A 23,516-nucleotide genomic window follows, 5' to 3' on the forward strand; every position below is an offset into this window, starting at 1 on the left:
TAAAAAGTTGAAATGGTTTAAGTAGGAGATGAGGTTTATACAAATGCTCATAAACTAATATCACCAAGTCATTCACAAGTTATTTCTCACCCCAATTTAAATTTTGTTTTTCAATTTAGTCTTCTGCAGTAAAAATTCTGTTCAAAGTATATTCCTTTCCAGACCAACACATCACTCGAGGATTGACTGTAGTAGCAAAGGCACTCATATGGCCTTGCTTGTTCCCTCTGAGTATTTGAGGTCCAGGATCTCAAACCCAAGGCAGGCAGCTCCTGAAGGATTTGGGAGACTTTGATTCAGCAGGGACCTCAAACCATTGGAGAAATACCATCAGCAGTATCTTCAGAAGATCCTCAAAATCCACTGGTATAAAAAGCAGTCCAACAATAGCATCCTCCCCCAAGCCAACTTGCCCAGCATCGAGATGCAAATTACTCAATCAACTCCCCTTCCTGGAACATGTCGCTCGTATATCTGACACCAGATTCCCAAAGCAACCCATCGTAGCAGAAGATTCCCAGGAGGACAGTGGAAAGCTTTTGGGATGTCCTTAAAGCATCCCCGAAGAGGTAAAGTCTACCCACCAACTCATGAGAAACCTTGGTTTGTGACTAACCAAAATAAATGCTCATTGGAGAACACACCAGACACATCTACAAACTTTATCAGGAATGTACAAAGTCCTCCAAGCACCATCTGTACCGTATATAGCAGAGATTGCGGATCGTGCATATCATTTCAGAATGCACCAAATTGAAGTGGAAGCAAGTCATCCTCCATCCAAAGGAAGTGCCCAAAAAGAACAAATAGCCATCTTATTTCAATCTGTTAAATACTTTTATCAGGTTGGAAGGGAAAATAGCTATCTGAATTTGTTACAGCTCAATTCAATCACTCAGCCAAGACTATGCATGTGACAACTTGCACCAGATGAAGGGGCAATGCTCCAAAAGCTAGTGGCTTGTGCTACCAAATAAACCTGTTGGACTTTAACCTGGTGTTGAGACTTCTTACTGAGTTTACCCCTGTCCAACGCTGGCATCTCCACATCACAACTTGCATATCAGCAGGACAATTTGAAAATTGTGGAAATTTGGGACAAAACCTGAGTCTTTGCCCCAACATCTGTAGAGTTTCTGGGGATTGGGAGAATGCATGTCAAATACAGCTTTACTACAAGTTACGACTAATTTAATACCAAATAGCTTGCAGCTGTTCCACGTGTATTTCATGCAATAATCTTGTAGGGGCATCAATTCTGTTCATTTCCAGTGCATTTCAATTTTGAAATATTGAAGCAGGTTAAACACTGATACTGGCCAGGATAAAATAAAAGTAGGTTTCATGGGTAAAACAAATTTATCACTCCATTTAGACACGCCAAAATCCTCAGACTGTTGACCAATGTGGGCAGCAGCTAATTAAAAGTCCTGCCATCTTGCCTTCACTGACGTGCCTTCCTTACATAGCAGGATGAAAGCTTATACAAGAATAAGGGGGGCAGGGCAAGAGATCAACAAAAGAAAAAATAAGGTGTACCAAGGCAGCATTCAACAATACAATTGTCTTGGGAATGCAAAATCAATTTTAAGCCAGCAACACTTGATTAACACTGACTGGATACACAACTAAAATTGCAGCAGAGACCAGAGAGCAACATGCAAGTTTTGAGGACCTCAGCAGTACATAAGAACATAAGAAATAGGAGCAGGAGTAGGCCATCCAGCCCTTCGAGCCTGCCCCGCCATTCAGTGAGATCATGGCTGATCTGTCGCTGCTCAGTTCCACATTCCCGCTTTCTCCCCATAACCCTTAATCCCCTCGCTTATCAAAAACCCATCAACCCGCGTCTTAAAAATATTTAGCGAGGCAGCCTCCACCACTTCAACGGACAGAGAATTCCAGAGATTCACCACCCTTTGAGTGAAGAAGTTCCTCCTCAACTCTGTTCTAAACCGCCCCCCTTTTATCTTGAGGCTGTGCCCCCTAGTCCTACTGTCTTTTTTGAGCGGGAAGAGTCTCTCCACCTCTATCCTATCCATCCCATTCATCATCTTATAAGTCTCAATGAGATCTCCCCTCGTTCTTGTAAACTCTAACGAGTACAAGCCCAGTTTATTCAGCCTCTCCTCATAGCTCAACCCCCTCAACTCCGGTATCAGCCTAGTAAACCTCCTCTGCACTCCCTCCAAGGCCAAAATATCTTTGCACAGGTGCGGCGCCCAAAACTGCACACAGTACTCCAGCTGCGGCCTCACCAGTGCCCTATACAGCTGCAGCAAGACCTCCCTACTTTTATATTCAATCCCCCTCACTATGAAGGCCAGCATCCCATTCGCCTTCCTGACCACCTGCTGCACCTGCAAGCTGGGTTTTTGCGACTCATGCACAAGGACCCCGAGGTCCCTCTGCACCGTCGCCTGCTGCAGTTTTTCGCCCCGTAAGTAATAGTAGTGCATGCATCTTTTCAAAAATGCTTTGTTTTACAAAAGATCCAGCATATGCAACAGAATACTGAGCACTTTTTCAAACTCCATTTCATATTTACCTCAGTTATATTGAATATCATCATCTTAGGCAGTCCCCCGCATCAAGGATAACTTGCTTTCACTCCAGTAAAATGAACCGTGACATAGCTGATAAGTCCAATGCACAATCTATAGATTCTGCACATGAGGCAGATGAGCTTGGAGATCTGACAGATCAGTTATTGGGGTTGGTTTGCGCTTCCCAAAGACTCTCCATGCATTCTGTAGCTTCCCAAATGCATCCTCTCTGTTTTGGTGAAGGTGGAAATCTGGATCTTGAATTTTTTTTTAAGGATCTGATAACATTGAGAAAAGGCAAGCTAAATTTTAAGAATATTTGTGTTGTTTTATTTAGAATGTTGCTAACCATCTCAGCTGTTGTGCTGCTATTTGTCACAACTGGCAAACATGAGCAGTTTTCAGGGCCAGTTGTTAGGTGTGAATAGGCCTGAAGTGAGATGAAAACTCTTAATAAAACAATTTTTTTTTCAGCTTTATAGTTGTACAGCATCAAGCAGGGAGGAGCCTCAAGGAAGCACTGTGTAATAACACTAAGCTAACATAAGGTAGCAGAGTTCTGCACTTTACTGACTGACTTCTTCACTGGTCAAGTCCACCAGAATTTCACGTTTCAATAAGATCACCTCTCATTTGTAGACACTCCAGTAAGTTTAGAATCAACCTTTCGTCAAAAGGCAACATCTTCATCTCAGATCAGGCTAGTGAACCTTTTCTGAACTGCTTTCGTTGTAATTATATCCTAAGTAAGGAGGTCAATACAATATACAACATTACAGGTGCAATATCACCAATGCAATGTACAGTTGTAACAAGTCATCCTCACTTAAATATTCCATCCCTCTTGCAATAAATGACAGCATTCCTACTTATTTGCTGTCCTTGCATGCTAAGTCCCTTTAAATAACATTCTGCTGGTTTATTCTTCCTGCCGAAGTGAACGACCTCAGTTTCTCACGAGACTTCACTTGCTCATAACTTAAGTATATCCTTTTCAGATCACATCTTCCTCACAATCATTTGCCTATCTTTGTAACATCTGTAAATTTGGCTACATTACCAGGAACCAGAACCAATCTTTACTTTGTATAGATTTCAGACTGAAATATTACAGGATATACATCCCCTGACTCCACTCAAAATTGTGTTAATAAATCTTATGTGCGCTTAGGTAATCATCCAATTAATGCCCTCCACTTGTGTGTGCTTAACTTCAACTGATGCAAAAACATTACACTCAATTCCTTCATCCAAATCATTGTAAGTATGATACTTTCTTTCTACTGCTGTGCCATTCAAGTGTGTCCAACATTTCATCTGACTGAAATTCCATTGACAGTACTGTCCTCTTCAAATCTTCAATGACCAGACATTTATACATCTGAAACTTTACAATCTTTCATGATCAAGTTAATTCAGATAAGATTGCACAATGTTAAAACCATTAAATTTGTCTTTGACCTTTATTCAAATGACAACCCAATAACTGATTAAAGCACATGAAACTTTGACATGATCAACTTAAATAAGCAAATTAACAGTAGAATTGACAAGTGGTTCATCAAAATGCAAAATTATAAAGTCGTTTCAAGGTTATCTGAAATAGGTTTTGATGCAGAGCATAACAAATATCCACTTTCAATCATGTGTGCAACATGCGCTCTCTGAACAGCCCCATTTTTATTGCAGCACATGGTGCAAGTACAGGAACAAGTTTGCTGTTGCATCTACAGTAACAACATTTCTCATTTACACTATATCCTATTGGTAGAAGTTCCATTATTATAATCTAGCTCCTCTCCTAGAAGTCTGTATCATTTAGAGTGGGCCAGAGACAACCGCAGCACATGGGTTTTCTGCATGTGGAGCCACTCCAAAGTTGCAGACATAACGAGAGAAGGGAAGAGGCATAAAACACAAGTCAAGGCAGTTTAGAGAGAGCAAGGCATTCAGCAGAGACACTGAATTTAGGGAATGATACAGAACAATAATATTGAGAGAGATGTATACAGAATGACAGAAAGATAGACACGATGATATAGATTCAAACAGGCACACACAAACAAACGTAGTAAAATAGGCATCAACATGTACTTTTTGAAACTTGCTTATCAAAAAGTCTAAGTCATTGATTTAAAATTATGCCACCAAGCGACAAACAGCTACATGTTTATGTTCCAATTTGGGTGCAATCGGTTAGTCAGGTGCAAACTGAGCTAGTTTTCACAAGTAATATTTTTTGCTCAAGTTTTGACTCAAACATATTTATAAATTGCGAAGCATAGAATCTGTGAACTAATGCCATCTCACAGCATTACAGTTTTTTAAATTCCAGGTTAAAAATATTCTCTGAAATATTTAAGAGCAACAACCTGGTGCAGCTTTATTGATCCAGCTGAAAGAGAGTTTATTATAAACATGCAATTTTAATCAGTATCTGATCCAATTCCTGTCAGCAGACAAATTTTAAGTAACTGAATTGTCTTTTAAAAAAGTACAAAATCATTCACTTGTTACAATAGTGTACAGTAAACAATCACTTTTTAAACAAAAATATTTAAAAACTTTTAAGTGTATCAGTACCCATGTAGCAAATAAGCTCATTTTAAGAGCCTCTTTGAAGGCCAGCAAACAGGTGCTATTAATGGAAACTTCTCAGGCTAATTAACTTGGATCAGAGCATGGCCTGTTGTGAGAGGCAATGCCAACTTTCAGCAATGTCAGAAAAAAATGTCAAACTCAATTTATGCCCGAAATGTAATCTTTTGAGCTGCTTTGACCAACCAAAACTCCAGACCATTAGCTCTCAGATTTGATCTTTGCACTGCTTATTGGAATCACAAACTAGGAAACAACTTAGTGCAGCCAATTTATAGACAATCTGTGAAGAACCTCTGAGAAATCAATTTATTCTTCATCAAAGTGAACAAATATATAATAAGCAAACAATAAAATGCAAAAATCACTTGAGTTAGAAAATCTTGCAGCTTTACCCAATCTATGCAGCCTGAAACTACAAGCCAAGAACTAATAAATCATAATTGGGGTAAGGAGGGTTGATACAAAAGGATATAAAAATTCAGTTTATAGAAGATAACGTGATGCATACTAATTACATTTTGAAATAGACGAGCAAAGAAATCTGGGTGTGAGTTTCAAGTAATCATTGAAGAGGAGGCATTCATAAACACAGAAAAAGGTTTCATAGGTAATCAGCATCTGAACCCAGTGAACAGATTACAAATACACTTCATATTCATTAAATATACACTATTTATAAAGAGTATTTTCACAAGTGACTGCTGACAGCACAGATTAAATCCTTGATTCATGAGGTCATGCAAGAAAGGTACTAACGCCACCACAAAATGCTGACAGAGACACAACAGTTTTAATCCGCTAACATATCAATATCTGTATAATCTCTAAACTAAACAGCCCAATTCCACTCACTTTCCCTCACTCCATAACCCTGCCCCACCCCTTTTGAAAATCCAACTAGTTACTGACAATCAGCACCAATAGTTTCACATTATGTAAACATAAAACAAATTTGAGATGTCTAAAATTCAGCCTGAAGGTATGTCAAGCTCCAGTCCAAAGATGTCACTACTAACAATCCAGCAATTTTGAGACAATGCTCAGTCAGGAAATGAGTGTATGGAAATAGAAGAGGGACAGAGGCAAGGTGGTGGTGGGGGGGAATAAAAAGACACATAATCAAAAGATCTTATGAATTTTGCACTGAATAAAGTTCTCGAATACTATTTTCATTAAAAACAGTAGCCATTGAATCCAAACGCCCTGGGCATGATTCTGCTTTCAAACTTAATTTACTCAGACTCAATTACAAACAAGATTCACTGAGCTATTCTTCTCTCTATAAATATTTTTTACAAAAAAGCAAAATGTCAGTTACAGTTACCATAATTATAATATAGAAACTACCTAGAGGTTTTATTAACAAGCCAAATATAAATTAAATTTTCTTCAACATTCAAAACATTTTACACATTTTCCAAATGATTTAAACAATCTTTGGAATTTTAATGCTTAATTGACAACTATTAACACAACGTCAGCTTTATTTTGCTGTAAATAGAAACAAAAATATGTGCAATGCCTATGTAAGAGTTTGCATCATTGTGCCAAATCACACCAAGTTAATTCATCATTATTCAAAAATATTGCTCTCACTTTGTAAACACAAGTCTTCAAGCAGTTCGAGAACAATTTCCTGCACGTTAAGAATGCATACAAAACTTCAGATCCAGTAGAGATTTTAAAATATTGAATCCCATAGAAGCCCTACAGTGCAGGAATCTGCCATTCGGCCCACTGAATCTGTACCAATCACAACCCTACCCAGTTCCTATCCCGTTATTTACCTTGCTAGCCCTCCTAACACTAAGGGGCAATTTAGCATGGCCAATTAACCTAACCTGCACATCATTGGACTGTGGGAGGAAACCGGAGCACCCAGAGGAAACCCACGCAGTCATGGGGAGAACGTGCAAACTCTACATAGACAGTGATCCAAGTTGGGAATTGAACCAGGATTCCTGGCGCTGTGAGACAGCAGTGCCAACCACTGTGCCACCAAATATATTGAAGGGTGCCATTTACAAAAAAAGGATAATGATAACTGCAAAATATTAATAATGCAGTCACAGAACCATAATGCAGAAGAGGCCTTATGGCCTATCAAGTCTGCCCTGCACCTGGGAACTACCTATCTACCTAATCCCATTTTGCAGGACTTGGCCCATAGTCTTGAATGCTACGATATGTCAAGTGCTCATCCAGGTACTTTTTAAAGGATGAGGGCTTTTCTCTTTAGAGTGGAGGAGGATGAGAGGCAACTTAGAGGTTTATGAGATGAGGGGATAGATAGAATGGACGTGCAGAGACTATTTCCTCGGGTGGACATAGCTGTTAGTAGAGGGCATCACTTCAAGGTTCATGGTGGGAGATACGGGAGGGATGTCCGGGGTAGATTCTTTACTCGGAGTGGTAGGGGTGTGGAATGCACTGCCTGCTGTGATAGTGGAGTCGGACACTTCAGGAACTTTCAAGCGTTTATTGGATAGGCACATGAAGCACACCAGAATGATAGGGAACGGGATAGCTTGATCTTGGGTTTGGACATAGCTCAGCACAACACTGAGGGCCAAAGGGCCTGTACTGTGCTGTACTGTTCTATGTTTCTATGAGGGGCAACCTGCCTCCACCACCCTCCCACGCAGCACATTCCAAACCATCACTACCCTCTGGGTACAAAGCATATCCTCACATCTCCCCTAAACCTCCTGCCTCTCACCTTGAACATGTCCTCTCGTGACTGACCCTTCAACTAAGGGGAACAGTTGTTCTCTATCCACCCTATCCATACCCCTCATAAGCTCGTGCACCTAAATCTGGTCATCCCTCGGTCTTTTCTGCTCCAACAAAAACAACCTAAGTACATCCAACTTCTCTTCAAAACTTAAATGTTCTTGCCCTGGCAACATCCTGGTGAATCTCCTCTGCGCTCCCTCCAGTGTAATCGTGTCCTTCCTACAATGTGGTGACCAGAACTTCACACTGTACTCTAGCTGTGGCCTTACCAAAGTTGAATTCAACTACAACAAGATCTCCCTGCTTTTGCAATCTATACCTCGACTGAAGCCAATTTTGAATCCATCCTCAAATCACCTTGGAATCCATATATATGCATTTGCCTTCCTAACAAGTCTCCTGAAATTCACATAGACGACATCAACTGCACTACCCTCACCTATACAACTGGTCACTTCAAAAAATTCAATCAAGTTTGTTGGGCTTTATCTCCCTCTGACAAAGCTGACCATCTCTAATCAGACCTTGTCTCTCCAAGTGCAGATAGTTTCTCTCCTTCAGGATTTTCTTTAATACTGTCCCTACCACTGATGCAAAACTCACAGATCTGTAGTTCCCTGACTGATCTCTACAGTCCTGCTTAAACTATGGAACAACATTAGCTGTTCTCCAGTCTTTTGGCACCCCCCCCCCATCAGGGGTTGGAAAGGAATTAAAAATTTGGGTCAGAACCCCTGCAATCTCCTCCCTCGCCTCCCACAGTAGCCTGGGACACAATTCATCCTTTGTCCACTTTTAAGCCAGCTAACATCTCCAATATCTTATCACTCCCTATGTCAATTTGCTCAGTCCCTCTCTGAGCTCCAAGCCTTCATCCCCTTTGATTAAGACAGATGTGAAGTATTTGTACATCATTCTACCAATATCCTTTGGTTCCACCATAGATTACCTCTTTCATCCCCAATGGGCCCTACTCTGTCCCAGGTTATCCTCTTCCCGTTTATATATAAAGTTTCTCTACTTTTACCTACCAGAGCTTTCTTATATCCCCTCTTTGCCCTCATAATTATCTTTTTAAGCTGCACCTTGCACTTTCTGTACTCCGCTAATGCCTCTGCTGATTTGCTCTCCAGTGTCTGCTAAAAGCCTCTTTTTTCCTTCTCATCCTGTCCTATATAATCGCTGGTCATCCATGCTTCTCTGGACTTGTCGCTCCTTCCTATCATCCTAGAAGGAATATGTTGAGCCTGTGCTCTCCCCATTTCCTTTTTGAATACCCTGCCCCCCCACCCACAGCTCTTCTGCAGGTTTCCCTACAAGTAGCTACTCCCGGTCTGATTTGGCCACGTCCTGCCATAGTTTACTAAAATCCACTCCCCCCCCCACCCCCAATCCAAAATAAGTTGCAAAATAAAAATGTTTCTTTGTCCATAATAAGCGAACAAGACCAAGCTGTGATCACTATCACTAAAATACTCCCCCACCACCACCTGTCCAGCTTCATTCCCCAGAATTAGGTCCAGCACTATCCCATCCCTTGCTGGACCTTCTGCATATTGACAAAGTTTCCCTACATGCATTTCAGAAAGCTGACTCCATCTAAGCCCTTAACACTATCTATCCTAATTAACACTGGGAAAGTTGAAATCAACTACAATTAGCCTATTGTTGTTGTTTTTATACACACTGCAAATTGTGCACATATTTGCTCAATCTCCCACTGACTATCTGTGTGTCTACAATAAACTAGCAATGTAGTTGCCCCTTTTTTATTCCCAAGCTCTACCCACAAATTCACCCTCCAAGATACCCTCTCTCCTTACTGCAGTAACCAACTCCTTAACTAAAACTGCAATGCCTCCTCCTCTCTTCCCCCTCCCGGCTTGCCTGAAGATTCTATATCCTAGAATGCTGAGCTGCCAATCCTGCCCTTCCCTCAACCACATTTCTGCGATGGCTACTATACCACAATTCCACGTCAAATTTCATCCTTAACTCATCCATTTTACCTGTAATACTTCTTGCATTAAACTGGAGGCCAACCAGCCATGCCTTACTCCCTAGGAACTTAATACAGCTGTACGCCTCTGACTTGACTGTTTTACTGCATTATGCTGTCGGTGCCCCCTCCCCCTGCCAAAGTAGTTTAAGTCAAGAGGTTTCTAAATATCTTGGCTAAAAAGCAGGATAACCACATGGATCCTGGATTAAAAATGCCAACACCGAAGACTAATTATTTAAACCTGTTTTTGTCAAGAAAAAACATATTAGATCAAGATTACGGATTACAGCATTCCCTAATTTTAATCCATGATGTACTATAATTCAGAACATTTGTTATGAAGATTCACGTAAAAAAAATGCCATGACCAGCTACTAATTAAGGCATTTGTAATTGATCTGCCACAATACAAAAACATTCTTGCAACTTTTTCACCATCACAGAAGCCACGCAGAATGGAACACCTAGATCTCACTCAAGCCACAACAAATAAAATTAGATACAAAAAAAGGCAAAACACTCACTTAGATCTGAATAAATGCCAAGGTCAATCACTTCTACACCATCTGAAAACTTTTCCTTGTGTTTACAAAAAACATAAACCACCCCAGAAAGTGATATGATAAATTGTTTATTTTTCATACCATGTCAAGTTACAGAGTCTGGCCTGAACAATCACAATATTCACTGAGTTTTGAAATAAAACAACATCGATATACTCACTGATATGGGCTAGATATAGGTTTTTGGGGAGCGGGTGGGAAGAAAGGTTGTCCAAATAACTGAACTAAAGATTACAACATCTCTGTGAAATAGGTTCAACGTGCATTTTAACCAACTAAAAACTGACAATTCTGCAAGAGAAATCTGGAAATAAACAACAATTATATGCTCCACCACAGAAACTGTCATTCCCACAGAAAAAATCTCAACTGCACCGAAGCAGTGTCTTATTTAGTGTCTAAGGTGAAACTCAAAAGCGTGAATGGATATAGATTTTAGGCCACACAGCAGTAATTAGTGATCAACATCTACACCTGCCAATGGAGAGTGCATGGATTGTTAAAAAGGTGAGGTCGGTGGGAGTGCACCAAAGGGAGAAAGGAAACAGATGCTGGGTAGCTGGCTCAAAGTGGAGGAGCTAAAAGGAGCTGACAGGAAGGGAAATAGGTAGGACAAAGTTTAGGAGACAAGGTGTTGAAAAGAAGTACAAGTTCGATGGGGCAGGGTGTCCAAGAGAAACAAAAAAGCTGGAGAGAGAAACAATGCAACAGAACAGACACAAGTCACAATTAGAATTTCCTAACTTGCTGTATGCAATACTATGGCTGATTTTCTAAACTAAATACAGATACTGTGCAATGGGTTTCCTTTTCTTGAGAAGATAAACCCCACCAAGCCCCTTGAAAAAGTAATACAAAAATATATATCCTGGATGTAAAGACTCTTCAGATTCACCAAGTTGTTTGCTGTCTTTTTATAAAATTTCAAATTAAAAGGTTCATTAATGCATTTTGCATGTTTACTTATAAATAAGTTAACTTACATAAAATGTATTGGTTTTAATATCAGTTGCTGTTTTAAGTTCAGAAATGTTTTAAGTGATCCTGAAATGGCTTTTGGTGGGAATGGAGATGAAACAATAGGACTGCACATTCAAACAATACACATCCAGTTCTGCATGTTTAAAGCTCCACCCACAGTGTTAGCAGCTACAACAGCATTTCTTCATGGCCCAGATTTAAATTCAATTCCTCTAAGCAACTCTAAAGGGGCTCAGAATTCGGGCATATTAATGATGTAATTTTGTATACGATATTGCAATTATCTCTGTATGTCTCCAATGCGAGTTTCATGCTGATAAATAGCAAGAAATCAGGGCTACACACAAGTGCTCCATAACAGCTTATTACAGCAAGCCATCACATTCTTTCAGAATTGCAATTTTATTGTGTATACCTGGATATAGTTAACTACTGTGTTGTGCCTTCAGAAAAACATTAAACACTTTTTCATTGCTTTTGAATGCAATGAACAATCAGAAGAAACAACCTAGAAACTGCAAATATTAAAGGCTAATATTTCAAAAAATATTCAGACCATAAACTAAGAGCTTTTCAAAATTTTTAGTCCAATATTTTTACACGAGTTAATTTACAAAATCTTATTTTAGCTGAGCAAAGGGCACCAGCAACTTGCTCCAAAAAATATTGCATGTATACATTTGTAACCAGTAACATTCCACCAAACTTCAATGAAGTCAGAATTAATCAAACATCTTTACGAACACACTTCAGGGCCAAAGATAGAGAATATATTATGCAGTTATAAAATTGAGTTTGAAGGATCAAAAATTAATGTATTGTCACTCAAAGTTAAGTCATAACTGCTCAGTTACAAAGGTTAGGCACGTAAGCTTCAAAATACATTCAGAAATCTCCCCCTCACCCCAAAACCAGTGCGAATATCAAATATACTTAATACAGAGAAAGTACAGAAATGACACAAGATACAGAATAGTATTAAAAGCAATGCATTCATATTTTTAAAAATACCTAGATCAATTTAAATAACTCAGCTATAATAGGAAAAGAGCAAAGATATCTCCTCTAGTACAAATGCTTATGTCAGTAACACTCACCTCTTACTAAAGATGGTGTTTACCAGAACAGTTTTATTGCCATTTTAATACTAACGCTTAAATCCCACGACAGAATGCTACAACTATTACCATTCCTATAAGTTTAATCTTTCAAAACATTTTATACTTTCATCAGGTTTACGGCCATATTTGTGCAATAGATATCAAGTAGCCAACATACAAAAAAAACCAATGTATCAATTTTCAAATTAATTTTTCAGAATTCCCTTGTCAACTCAACTGATGTACAAGCTAGATGACCCCTATCTAGACTCCTGCATAGATATCAAAAGAAAAAACTAATTATAAATGGTACCACTAGTGGAAACTACATCAATTTTATAAAGATGTATGACAGCTATTTTTATTGTGCATGTGAACCAGGGCTAACACCTATATAAACATACTGCACATGGTGAACAAGTACAAAGTCCACAATGATTCAAAACAGAATCCAAAGGTCAAAATAAAACTAAAAAGTCACCAGAGCCATTTCCAGTGTATAAAGTGTGTAGTTTTAAACCACAAAAAATTTTTCACACCACTAAAAAAGACTCTTCCACAACTAGTACCCCACTGTTGACAAGGAATTTGAATATCCTATAAAAACCTCTTCATAAGTTTTATTGACTCATTATACTGTTTAAGGATATTCATCAACCACATTACACTGTTATATTGCATCACGTCCACTATTCTTCACATAAATGTACAAACAACAGATTTAAGTACCGCAGCCATGACATGCCGCTACACAACAGAAATTCACAGCTGCTGCCTACCACATCATCTTGCACAAGTTTCTTCTTTGATCTTTGGTTAAGGGGGCTCCCCAACAGCTGAAATGTGTTTCCAGGTTGCTAAATTCACTATCCAGAAAATCTCCACAAAACAGATCAAGTTCCTATTCTATCTGCTGCATTTTTTTAAAATATGCAAATAAGCAATCACTGTTTCACAGAAATTAAGTGAAGCATCAGCTACATCTGGCTTGTAAACGCTACAAGATCATTTACTGTGCATGAGAGAAACAAATTCTAACATTTTAAACCTGAAGGAGAATGTGAGCTAACAGCTAGGAATTCTAAGAATTTTCTCAGTAAATAGTATACAACCATCCTGCTGACACAGAGTCAAATTACCTTGTAGTAGGTCTCTCTGGAGCTTTCCAGTGACCAAAAGCTGTAAACCACCAGCCATTGCTAAAATAATGCATCACTATCTGAATTTCAAACACCAAGAATATTTACACTAGAAATTAATACATGTTTATGCAGGTAAGTGGACCAAATTTCCACAAATATTTCCATTATATTCTTTAATATTTTTAAACAAAGCTACACAAAACAGTTAACAAACAGCACAACAAAGTCAATTTCACATTTCATTGTTAACAGCTGTAGAGATATTCTATTCAAAATCCCTGCGGTTCTGATAAATTGTGGTGAAAATCCTATGGGATATAAATATATAATGTGCACGCGCAATAGAATCTATCTAGAATTAACAGTCACAAAAACATTTTTTTAATGACAACCTGGAAATAATCATAAGCATTTGAGATGACTTTGCAAGGAAAAGAAAATTCACAAACATTTGGTCCACTGCACATGCCTATTCAAAATTTTAGACAGTACATGCCAAAGAAGCAGTAATCAATCATGGAGACTGCTCGAACAGTACAGCCTTTTTATTGAATAAAAAAGATGAAACTTACCTCGTAATTCATGATGAATTATATCAACTAAATTCGGCTCCTCTCCCCACCAGTAAATCCACAATTCCTTGGCTTCGGGTCTCACATCGCGTCGCCATACACATAGCAGATTGGCCTGTAGACATCTGATAAAGGTCTGCAGAATTGGATCATCCTGAGCTGGTGCTGAGATGATGGGACCACAGCCCCCTAGACCCTGGAAACTGTACCTACGCCATTTGATGCCAGTTAGTTCAGCCTGTTGGTTAAGAAACATGTCAAAAATAGTCCCAAGAAAGAAATTAAAAGATTTTCATTTAAACCTATTATGTTGACAACATTTTGAACTTTGGCAGGAATGTTTAATGTCACATTGTCATATTAATACAAGTCAAAATATGATTACAATTGTAATCAATTATAATATATAAATGAGGACAAAAATATATTTATTGGCATTGTCAACCAACTCCTGACAATTACTACTCTGATGTATTTTGATTGATCAAAGAATTGATATTTAAAAACTGAATATGAATATAGTTTAAAAACACAAAACCTCTACAGGAAAATACGTCAAATGCATCAACAACCAGATTTTAAAATTTTTTAAAGATTTCTACTAGGACCACTTTTATATGAATGAAACGCGCAACAACCTCAAACGGTTTTTAAAAGATGTAATCCACAAAATATAAACATCAAAGAATACGTTTCTACAAAGCACGCAATAAGGAAATGTAAATTACGTGCAAGCAGGCGTCAACTAGAATGCACCGTGAACATTTAAAATGGTTTGAATATTAAGGTAACATGTTTGTAAGAAGAACCGTGGATTAAACAATGCACTGGATCGAAATAGATTAGGGTGGAGGAAACAAATTTCAAAGCTGCAAGGCCAATGCAGAAGAAGTACATAACATTAAAACTTCAGACAAGGGACATGATTTATTACTACAGATGGCAGTATTAAAAAAAGACGCGCACCGGAAAATCTAAAGACGGTGGTGGTGCAGTAATGAGACCAAATAGTCAGAAAAAAAATCTCATGTAAACGGAAAACAGTATCAGTTGCCGTGTAGAGCTTATGTTTAAACTCCTCCACCCTGAGAGAAAGGGAGGAAAAAAAGGGACACGCTTTTAATTCGGCTTGAAATATGCAGACATCTTTCCAGTTCAAGATGGTGGATTAAAAGCTTCCAGCTCTGGGAAGGGAAAATAATAATATGCAATACGTAGTGGAGGCCTTTTAGGAGAGGGGAGGGGAAGGTTGTGGGAGAGGGGGGAGATAAGAGGAGGAGGAGGGGCGTAAACATCAAAAATAGTTGGGGGCGGGGGAGAGGGAGAGGGGGGGGGAGCTAGGGAATAAACTCCAGACAGGAAAATAAGGCCATGTAAACGGTTATGCTAAACCATTAGTAGAAAATGGCTGCTCCCACACAGCCTAAGGCCCCTCTCTTTCTCTCTCCCTCTCTCACACACACTCACCAGTGAGAATAAATTCGAATGGCAGTCCTCCAAGCTAGCACCGTTGGCCACCCAGTTTGCTGCAGTCATGCTCCGTGCATGACTTTCTCTCCGGAGGTCGAATTAAAGATTCCGTCTTGCTTTTTTTTTGCAAAAAAAATTTAAAAAGAGAGGAGGAAAAAAAATCTAGAAGCGGGAGGGATGAAACAACCACCCCCCCTCCTCCTCCTCCTCCTGCTGCTGCTGCTCCACCAACACACACTCCCCTCACAAAAAAAATCCTCCGCCCACCACCACGAGAAGAAATAACGAATAAATATCTATCTTTTTAAAAAAAACGATCACTAAAATCTCTCCAGAGCGATGGAAGGAGTGTCGTCCGCCGCTTCAACTCAGGAGGCTCCCCTCAGCTTCTTGTGGTGGAGATCACACATTTTTATATATCTGTGTATAAATAATTTTTTTTTGTCTGGTGTTGTTGTCCTTCTTTTTCGCCGTCGTCCACCTCCCAAGTTAGAAGAGAAATCAGTCGCTGCTGCTACTGCCGCCAGTTATCCGCTGAAGGCTCCCCTCCCTCCTCACTCACACACATACATAACACACACACACACAGACAGATAGACAGACACAGGCAGCCAGCGTAATGGCGACAGCGCTGAGGCGGGCGGGCGGGCGGGCGCGAGCGGCATTTCCCCGCCAAGGATTGGCTGCGCCCGCGTCACATGGGCGACGCGCCTAGCTCCGCCCCTCCCCTCTGGCGTAAGGGAGGGGGGCGCGACCTGACTGACGTCGGCCGCCGGACGCGCAGTCGCCCTCCTTCCCCTCAGTCTCTCTCTCTGTCAGTCAGTAGCGCGCCTGCGCGGGGTAGGTGGCTGGCCCGTGTATCTGCCGGCAAAGAGCGGGGGGAGGGGCTTGGACTGACGTCAGGCCGCGAGCCGCTGGATGCGCCCACCCACCGCCATGCAAAGAATACCTCTATTAGTAGTGCGCCTGCGTGTGGGTATGTAGGTGGGCGGCCGGGTGGAGAGGTGGGGTAGCGGTGATGGAGTTGGGGTGAATCTGGTTGCTATGGCATTGCCAACCCGCTGGTGGCGCTCACCAGCGCCCCAGGCCAAGTGGAAAAGATCACCAAGGCCTGATGGACGGTCTTGTGCCCCATTCTGTCAGCAGGTTAATTAACACCTTGCACCTTTCTCTTTGATGTTAATTTTGATGTTGAATTTTTTTCTAAGTAACTCGATTTAAATCCATTCCAGACATCAATCAAATAATTTCATTAAAACCATCTTTATGTGGTTTGCTTTTACCATTTGATTGAAATGTGTCTTGTTTGCAGTATGACAGTAGTCATCCAATAAATAAATCAATAAATTGGTTGAAAGTTCCCCAGAGAGGTCATCCCTTTCCTTGTAACTCCACGACATGGTAGCACAGTGGTTAGCACTGCTGCCTCAGTGCCAGGGACCTTGGCTTGGGTTACTGCCTGTGCACGTTCTCCCCCTGTCTGTGTGGGTTTCCTCTGGGTGCTCCGGTTTCCTCCTACAGTCCAAAAGATATGCTGATTAGGTGCATTGGCCATGCTAAATTCTCCCTTGGTGCCCCTGAATGGGCACTGCAGTGTGGAGACTAGAGGATTTTCACAGTACTTTGATTGCAGTGTTGATGGATTTGATTTGATATTATTGTCACATCGAGATGGGGTGGGTCTGAACCGTGCTGGGACCAGAGTCCTGGCAAATCGTGTAAAGAGGACTGTAGACAGGGTTTTAAACTAATTGGGGGGGGGGAGGGTGCGAGGGTAGGTGACATTACGAGGCCTAAAGTTAAGGAGAGGGTACAGGTAAGGGTGGAGGCCGAGCATGTCCCAATAATAAAGGGAGTAGGGGGCGTGAGTATGAATAGGGTCCAGGGGAAGGCTGGAATGAAGGCACTTTATCTGAATGCATGAAGCATTCGGAATAAAGTGGATGAGCTGGTGGCGCAGATCGGCACAAATGGATATGATCTGGTGGCCATTACAGAGACGTGGCTGCAAGGTGACAGGGACTGGGAGCTGAATGTCTAGGGGTATCAAGTGTTTAGGAAGGATAGGCAGGAGGGAAAAGGGGGGGGGTGTAGCTCTGCTGATTATGGATAGCATCAGGGTGGTAGCAAGGGATGATATTGGAGCCAAAGAGCAGAAAGTGGAATCGTGCGTGGAGATTAGGAACAGCAAAGGGAGGAAGACGCTGGTGGGTGTCATCTATAGGCCCCCAAATAATGATCTGGAGGTGGGGCGGGCTGTTAACGCGCAAATAAGTGCGGCGTGCAGGAATGGGACAGCCGTAATTATGGGGGATTTCAATCTGCATATTGATTGGTCGACCCATGTTGGACGCGGTGGGCTCGAGGAGGAGTTCTTGGAATGCTGCCGGGATAGTTTCCTTGAACAGTGTGTGTTGGAGCCAACGAGGGAGCGAGCTGTCTTGGATCTGGTGTTATGTAATGAGGCGGGTAGAATCAGGGACGTTGCGGTGAAGGATCCTCTTGGGGAGAGTGATCATTGTACGGTGGAGTTTCTGGTGCAGATGGAGGAGGAGAAAGTGGGTTCCCGGACACGCGTCCTTTGTTTGAACAGAGGGGAGTACGGTAGGATGAGAGAGGAATTGGCGAATGTGGACTGGGGGAGCGCGTTGGAAGGTAGGTCTGCTGAGGAGCAGTGGAGGATTTTTAAGGAGATCGTTCTTGGTGCTCAGCAGAAATTTATTCCGATGGTCAAAAAGGACCGTAGGAGGAGAGGTAATAAGCCGTGGATAACGAAGGAGGTGAAGGAAAGTGTTAAATTAAAAGCGGAGGCATTTAGAGTAGCTAAGAGTAGTGAGCGAGAAGAGGATTGGGAGAGGTTTAAATGTCAACAAAGATTGACAAAGAAATTGATAAAGAAGGGTAGGATAAACTATGAAGCTGGGCTAGCGCTTAATATAAAAAAGATAGCAAGAGTTTTTATAAGTATATAAAAAGGAAGAGGCTGGCTAGGGTGAACATTGGACCCTTAGAGGATGAGAAGGGGCACTTAGTGGTAGGGGATGGGGAAATGGCTGAGGTCTTGAATAACTTTTTTGTTTCAGTCTTCACGGAGAAGGACGTGAATAATTTGCCGGGTGTTAGAGATGGAAAGGTGGTAGGACTGGAGGGTCTCGATGACATTACTGTTACTAGAGAGGTGGTGCTCGACAGACTGGAGGGGCTGATTGTGGACAAGTCCCCAGGACCGGATGGAATGCATCCGAGGGTTCTGAAAGAAATGGCGGAGGTGATAGTGGATGCCTTGGTGGTTATTTTCCAGACGTCGCTGGATTCCGGAGAAGTGCCGGAAGATTGGAAAGCGGCTAATGTTACGCCGTTGTTTAAGAAGGGTGCCAGGCAAAAGGCAGGGAATTATAGGCCGGTTAGTTTAACGTCTGTTGTAGGTAAAATGTTAGAATCCGTCATCAAGGAGGAAATAGCGAGGCATCTTGAGGGGAATTGCTAGATAGAGCAGACGCAGCACGGTTTCGTTAAGGGTAAGTCGTGTCTGACAAATTTACTGGAGTTCTATGAGGATGTGTCTAGGGCGGTGGATAGAGGAGAGCCGGTGGATGTGGTCTTTCTTGATTTTCAGAAGGCGTTTGACAAGGTACCTCACAAGAGGTTATTGCAGAAGGTCAGGGGACATGGAGTTGGGGGTAGGGTGTTAGCGTGGATAGAGGACTGGTTGTCAAATAGGAGGCAGAGAGTGGGGGTCAATGGGTGCTATTCGGATTGGCGGTTGGTGACTAGTGGAGTGCCCCAGGGGTCGGTGCTGGGGCCTCAGCTATTTACCATTTATATAGATGATCTGGAGGAGGGAACCGAGTGTAGGGTGTCGAAATTTGCTGATGACACCAAGATTGGTGGAAAGGCAAATTGTGCGAAGGGTGTGGAGAGTCTGCAGAAGGATCTAGATAGGCTGGGAGAATGGGCCAGGAACTGGCAAATGGAATTTAATGTTGGCAAGTGCGAGGTGGTACACTTTGGTAGGAATAATGGTAGGAAGGATTATTACTTATGTGGAGAAAAACTGCAGCAGGCGATGGTGCAGAGGGACCTCGGGGTCCTTGTGCATGAGTCGCAAAAACCCAGCTTGCAGGTGCAGCAGGTGGTCAGGAAGGCTAATGGGATGCTGGCCTTCATAGCGAGGGAGATTGAGTATAAAAGTAGAGAGGTCTTGCTGCGGCTATATAGGGCATTGGTGAGGCCGCAGCCGGAGTACTGTGTGCAGTTTTGGGCGCCGTACTTGCGCAGGGATGTTTTGGCCTTGGAGGGAGTGTAGAGGAGGTTTACTAGGCTGATGCCGGAGTTGAGGGGGTTGAGCTATGAGGAGAGGCTGAATAAACTAGGCTTGTACTCGTTAGAGTTTACAAGAACGAGGGGAGATCTCATTGAGACGTATAAGATGATGAATGGGATGGATAGGATAGAGGTGGAGAGACTCTTCCCGCTCAGAAAGGACAGTAGGACTAGGGGGCACAGCCTCAAGATAAAGGGGGGGCGGTTTAGAACGGAGTTGAGGAAGAACTTCTTCACTCAAAGGGTGGTGAATCTCTGGAATTCTCTGCCCGTTGAAGTGGTGGAGGCTACCTCACTAAATATTTTTAAGAAGCGGATTGATGGGTTTTTGATAAGAGAGGGGATTAAGGGTTATGGGGAGAGGGCGGGAATGTGGAACTGAGCCACGACAGATCAGCCATGATCTTATTGAATGGCGGGGCAGGCTCGAAGGGCCAGATGGCCTATTCCTGCTCCTATTTCTTATGTTCTTATGTATTAGTATCCAGTGAAAAGTATTGTTTCTTGCATGCTATATAGACAAAGCATACCATTCATAGAGAAGGAAATGAGAGAGTGAAGCATGTATGTTACAGTTATAGCTACAGTGTAGAGAAAGATCAACTGAGTGTGAGATAGGTCCATTCAGAAGTCTGATGGCAACAGGGAAGAAGCTGTTCTTGAGTCGGTTGGTACTTGACATCAGACTTTTATATCTTTTTGCCGACAGAAGAAGGTGGAAGAGAGTATGTCTGCGGTGCATGGGGTCCTTAATTATATTGGCTACTTTTCTGAGGCAGTGGGAAGTGTAGACAGAGTCGATGGATGGGAGGCTGGTTTGCATGATAGACTGGGCTTCATTCATGACCTTTTATAGTTTGTTATGGTCTTGGGCAGCGCAGGCGCCATACCAAGCTGCGATACAACCAGAAACAATGCTTTCTGTGATGCATCTGTAAAAGTTGGTGAGAGTTGTCGCAGATATGCCAAATTTCCTTAAGTCTTCTAAGAAAGTATTGGCATTGGTAGGCTTTCTTAATTATGGTGTCAGCATGGGGGGACCAGGACAGATTGTTGGTGATCTGGATGCCTAAAAACGTGAAGCTCTCAATCATTTCTACTTCGTTCCCATTAATGTAGATGTATCCTTTTGTTGATGTTGAGGGAGAGATTATTGTCATCGCACCAGTTCACCAGCTTCTCTATCTCATTCCTGTACTCTGTCTCATCATTGTTTGAGATCCGACCCACAATGGCAGTGTCATCAACAAACTTGAAAATTGAGTTGGATGGAAATTAGGCCACATAGTCAAAGGTGTAGAAGGAATATAGTAGGGGGCTGAGGATACAGGTGTTGAGGATGATGGTGAAGGAGGTGTTGTTGCCTATCCTTACTGACTGCGGTCTGTGGGGTTAGGAAGTTCAGGATCTAGTCACAGAAGGAGGTGCTGAGCCCCAGGCCACGTAAGTCTATTTGTGACACTAATAGTAATGAATGTTTATCTTGCTGCATTTCATTGTTAAGCAGTGCAAAAAGATTGCTGAGATTTTCTAGAATTTTACATCTACTTTACATCCTTAATCCTATTCTAAAAGTTACTTAATAAATATGATTCCCAATTTGTGGAATTTGAACGTAACCAATGCTATCCAGGATCACCGATAGCACTGTGGGAATTAACTGCATAAAAAGCCTAACTTTACAACTTGGAACACAGCCAGAAGTGTAAGCAGAAGCCAATTTTTGGCAGTGAATGGGGGGAGAAATACCTAGGATTTAAAATGTTGCTGAGGACACTACCTGATATTTGATGACTGTAGGGAAGAACCATCTAAGTAGTGTCCTTCACATTTATTCCAATCAATTTAAACCTAATAACAAAATTGAATTGACTGAAAGTAATAGGTTTAAAGTTTCCAGACCTCTATAGATAATCTTTTACAGAGGTGGCATTTGGCATATTTTTAATATTTTCTTTCAAACCATACTATTACCAAACATTTAATTTCCAAAATGAGTGATTAGTAATTCAGGTAATGTTTTATGCAATGATTCATGGTTTACATTAGATGTAAAATGATTAGATTAAAAATTGAACTTTTAAAATATAAATATTCATTTCAAACAATTTTTAAACCTAACAGAATCATACATTTTCCCTTTAAAGTGTGTCTTCCACATGACAAATGTACAATCTCAGCTGGGTCATGAGTGAATTCAGACACACAAGTTAGGCAATTCCCCTCAAAGTGGAAAACAACAACAAAGGCCAATGTCGTTCCAAGTTACTTTTTTTTGCATCTCTGAGCAGACAGTTACACAGTGGCAGTGGCAGGTGCCTTAGAGAAGATAGGCTGCCAGATTGCTCAGCAAAGCATGGGGAGAGGCATGAATGAAAGGTGAGTAATAGAAAGTTATTTATTTATTTTTTACAAATTTTAAAGAATTTTCCATATGTTGTAATCAACTTTCAAAGCAAAGATTAAGTCAGTGACAATCACTGAGTTCTTATAGATGCTAACATTGGCACAGTGGTTAGCACTGCTGCCTCAATGCGCCAGGGACCTGGGTTTAATTCTGGCCTTGGGTGAACTGTGCGGAGTTTGCACATTCTCCCTGTGTCTGCATGGGTTTCCTACAGGTGCTCTGATTTCCTCCCATTTTCCAAAGATGTGCAGATTAGTTGGATTAGCCATAGTAAATGTGTGGGGTTACTGAGATCGGGTGGGGGAAGAGGGCCTGGGTAAGATATTCTGTCAGAGATTTGATGGACCGAATTACTTCCTTCTGCATTGTCGGTCTTCTATGAATATGAAAATTTTTATAGCCACGATCACACCTGAAAGTGAATTTGCAATTTTTTTTACCCTGAAAATGTTTTCTGAACAATGAAGGCAATGCAATGGCCACAAGGATGTATTTCTGTGCTTGGGAGTTGCCAGATGCTATAGAGAATTTTGCATATGTTGCAAGAAAGCTTTCAATTCAAATGCATCTACATTTAATTTTGGAACAAATTCCACAAATATGGGAAGACAAAATAAAACAAGACAACAGCCATGATAAACCATCTATTAGTGGCCTGTTGTTCGCTTCATTCTTATTTTCCCATGGTACTTTTTTCCACATCTATTAATTTTTATATACTTGAAATTTTGCAGCTTGTAAATATTACATCACTCAGCTACTTGCCTGTTTCTGTTGAGTGCTTTAATTTGGATACATTGTTGAACTGAGATACCTTTGCACCTTGTATAAGTAAAACCATCAACCATGTTTCAAATTATTACTTACAGGAATAGATGTGGTCTGAACACCTTGGTGATCATACATTTGAACTGGAGCATAGGCTGGCATTTAACATGATTAACCATTCACACAGGATGATGGTATTTTAGTTTTCTTTATGGAAAATTAACTATCCATTTTTACATTGAAGCCATCACACACCTATAGACATGTTAATATCAGAGCTAGGAATGTTTTCACCACTTGTTCAA

The 23,516-nt window shown here is 41.2% G+C and overlaps 1 protein-coding gene across 1 annotated transcript in view; it reads right to left on the reverse strand.

Annotated features, from left to right (window-relative positions):
* Positions 1 to 16,309, reverse strand: part of LOC145355917 (mediator of RNA polymerase II transcription subunit 13-like) — a 238,094-nt gene extending 221,785 nt beyond the window's left edge. The window contains exons 1-2 of the mRNA XM_080208407.1: positions 15,711 to 16,309; positions 14,244 to 14,481 (exon numbers count right to left, since the gene is read on the reverse strand). Of these exons, the coding sequence (XP_080064533.1) occupies positions 14,244 to 14,481; positions 15,711 to 15,779 (307 nt within the window). The 5' untranslated portion in view covers positions 15,780 to 16,309. The remainder of the gene's footprint in view (positions 1 to 14,243; positions 14,482 to 15,710) is intronic.
* Between the last annotated feature and the right edge of the window lie 7,207 nt (positions 16,310 to 23,516).

This window comes from Carcharhinus amblyrhynchos, chromosome 20 (assembly GCF_965287045.1).
Source record: "Carcharhinus amblyrhynchos chromosome 20, sCarAmb.v2.hapA, whole genome shotgun sequence".
Lineage (NCBI taxonomy): Eukaryota > Metazoa > Chordata > Chondrichthyes > Carcharhiniformes > Carcharhinidae > Carcharhinus > Carcharhinus amblyrhynchos.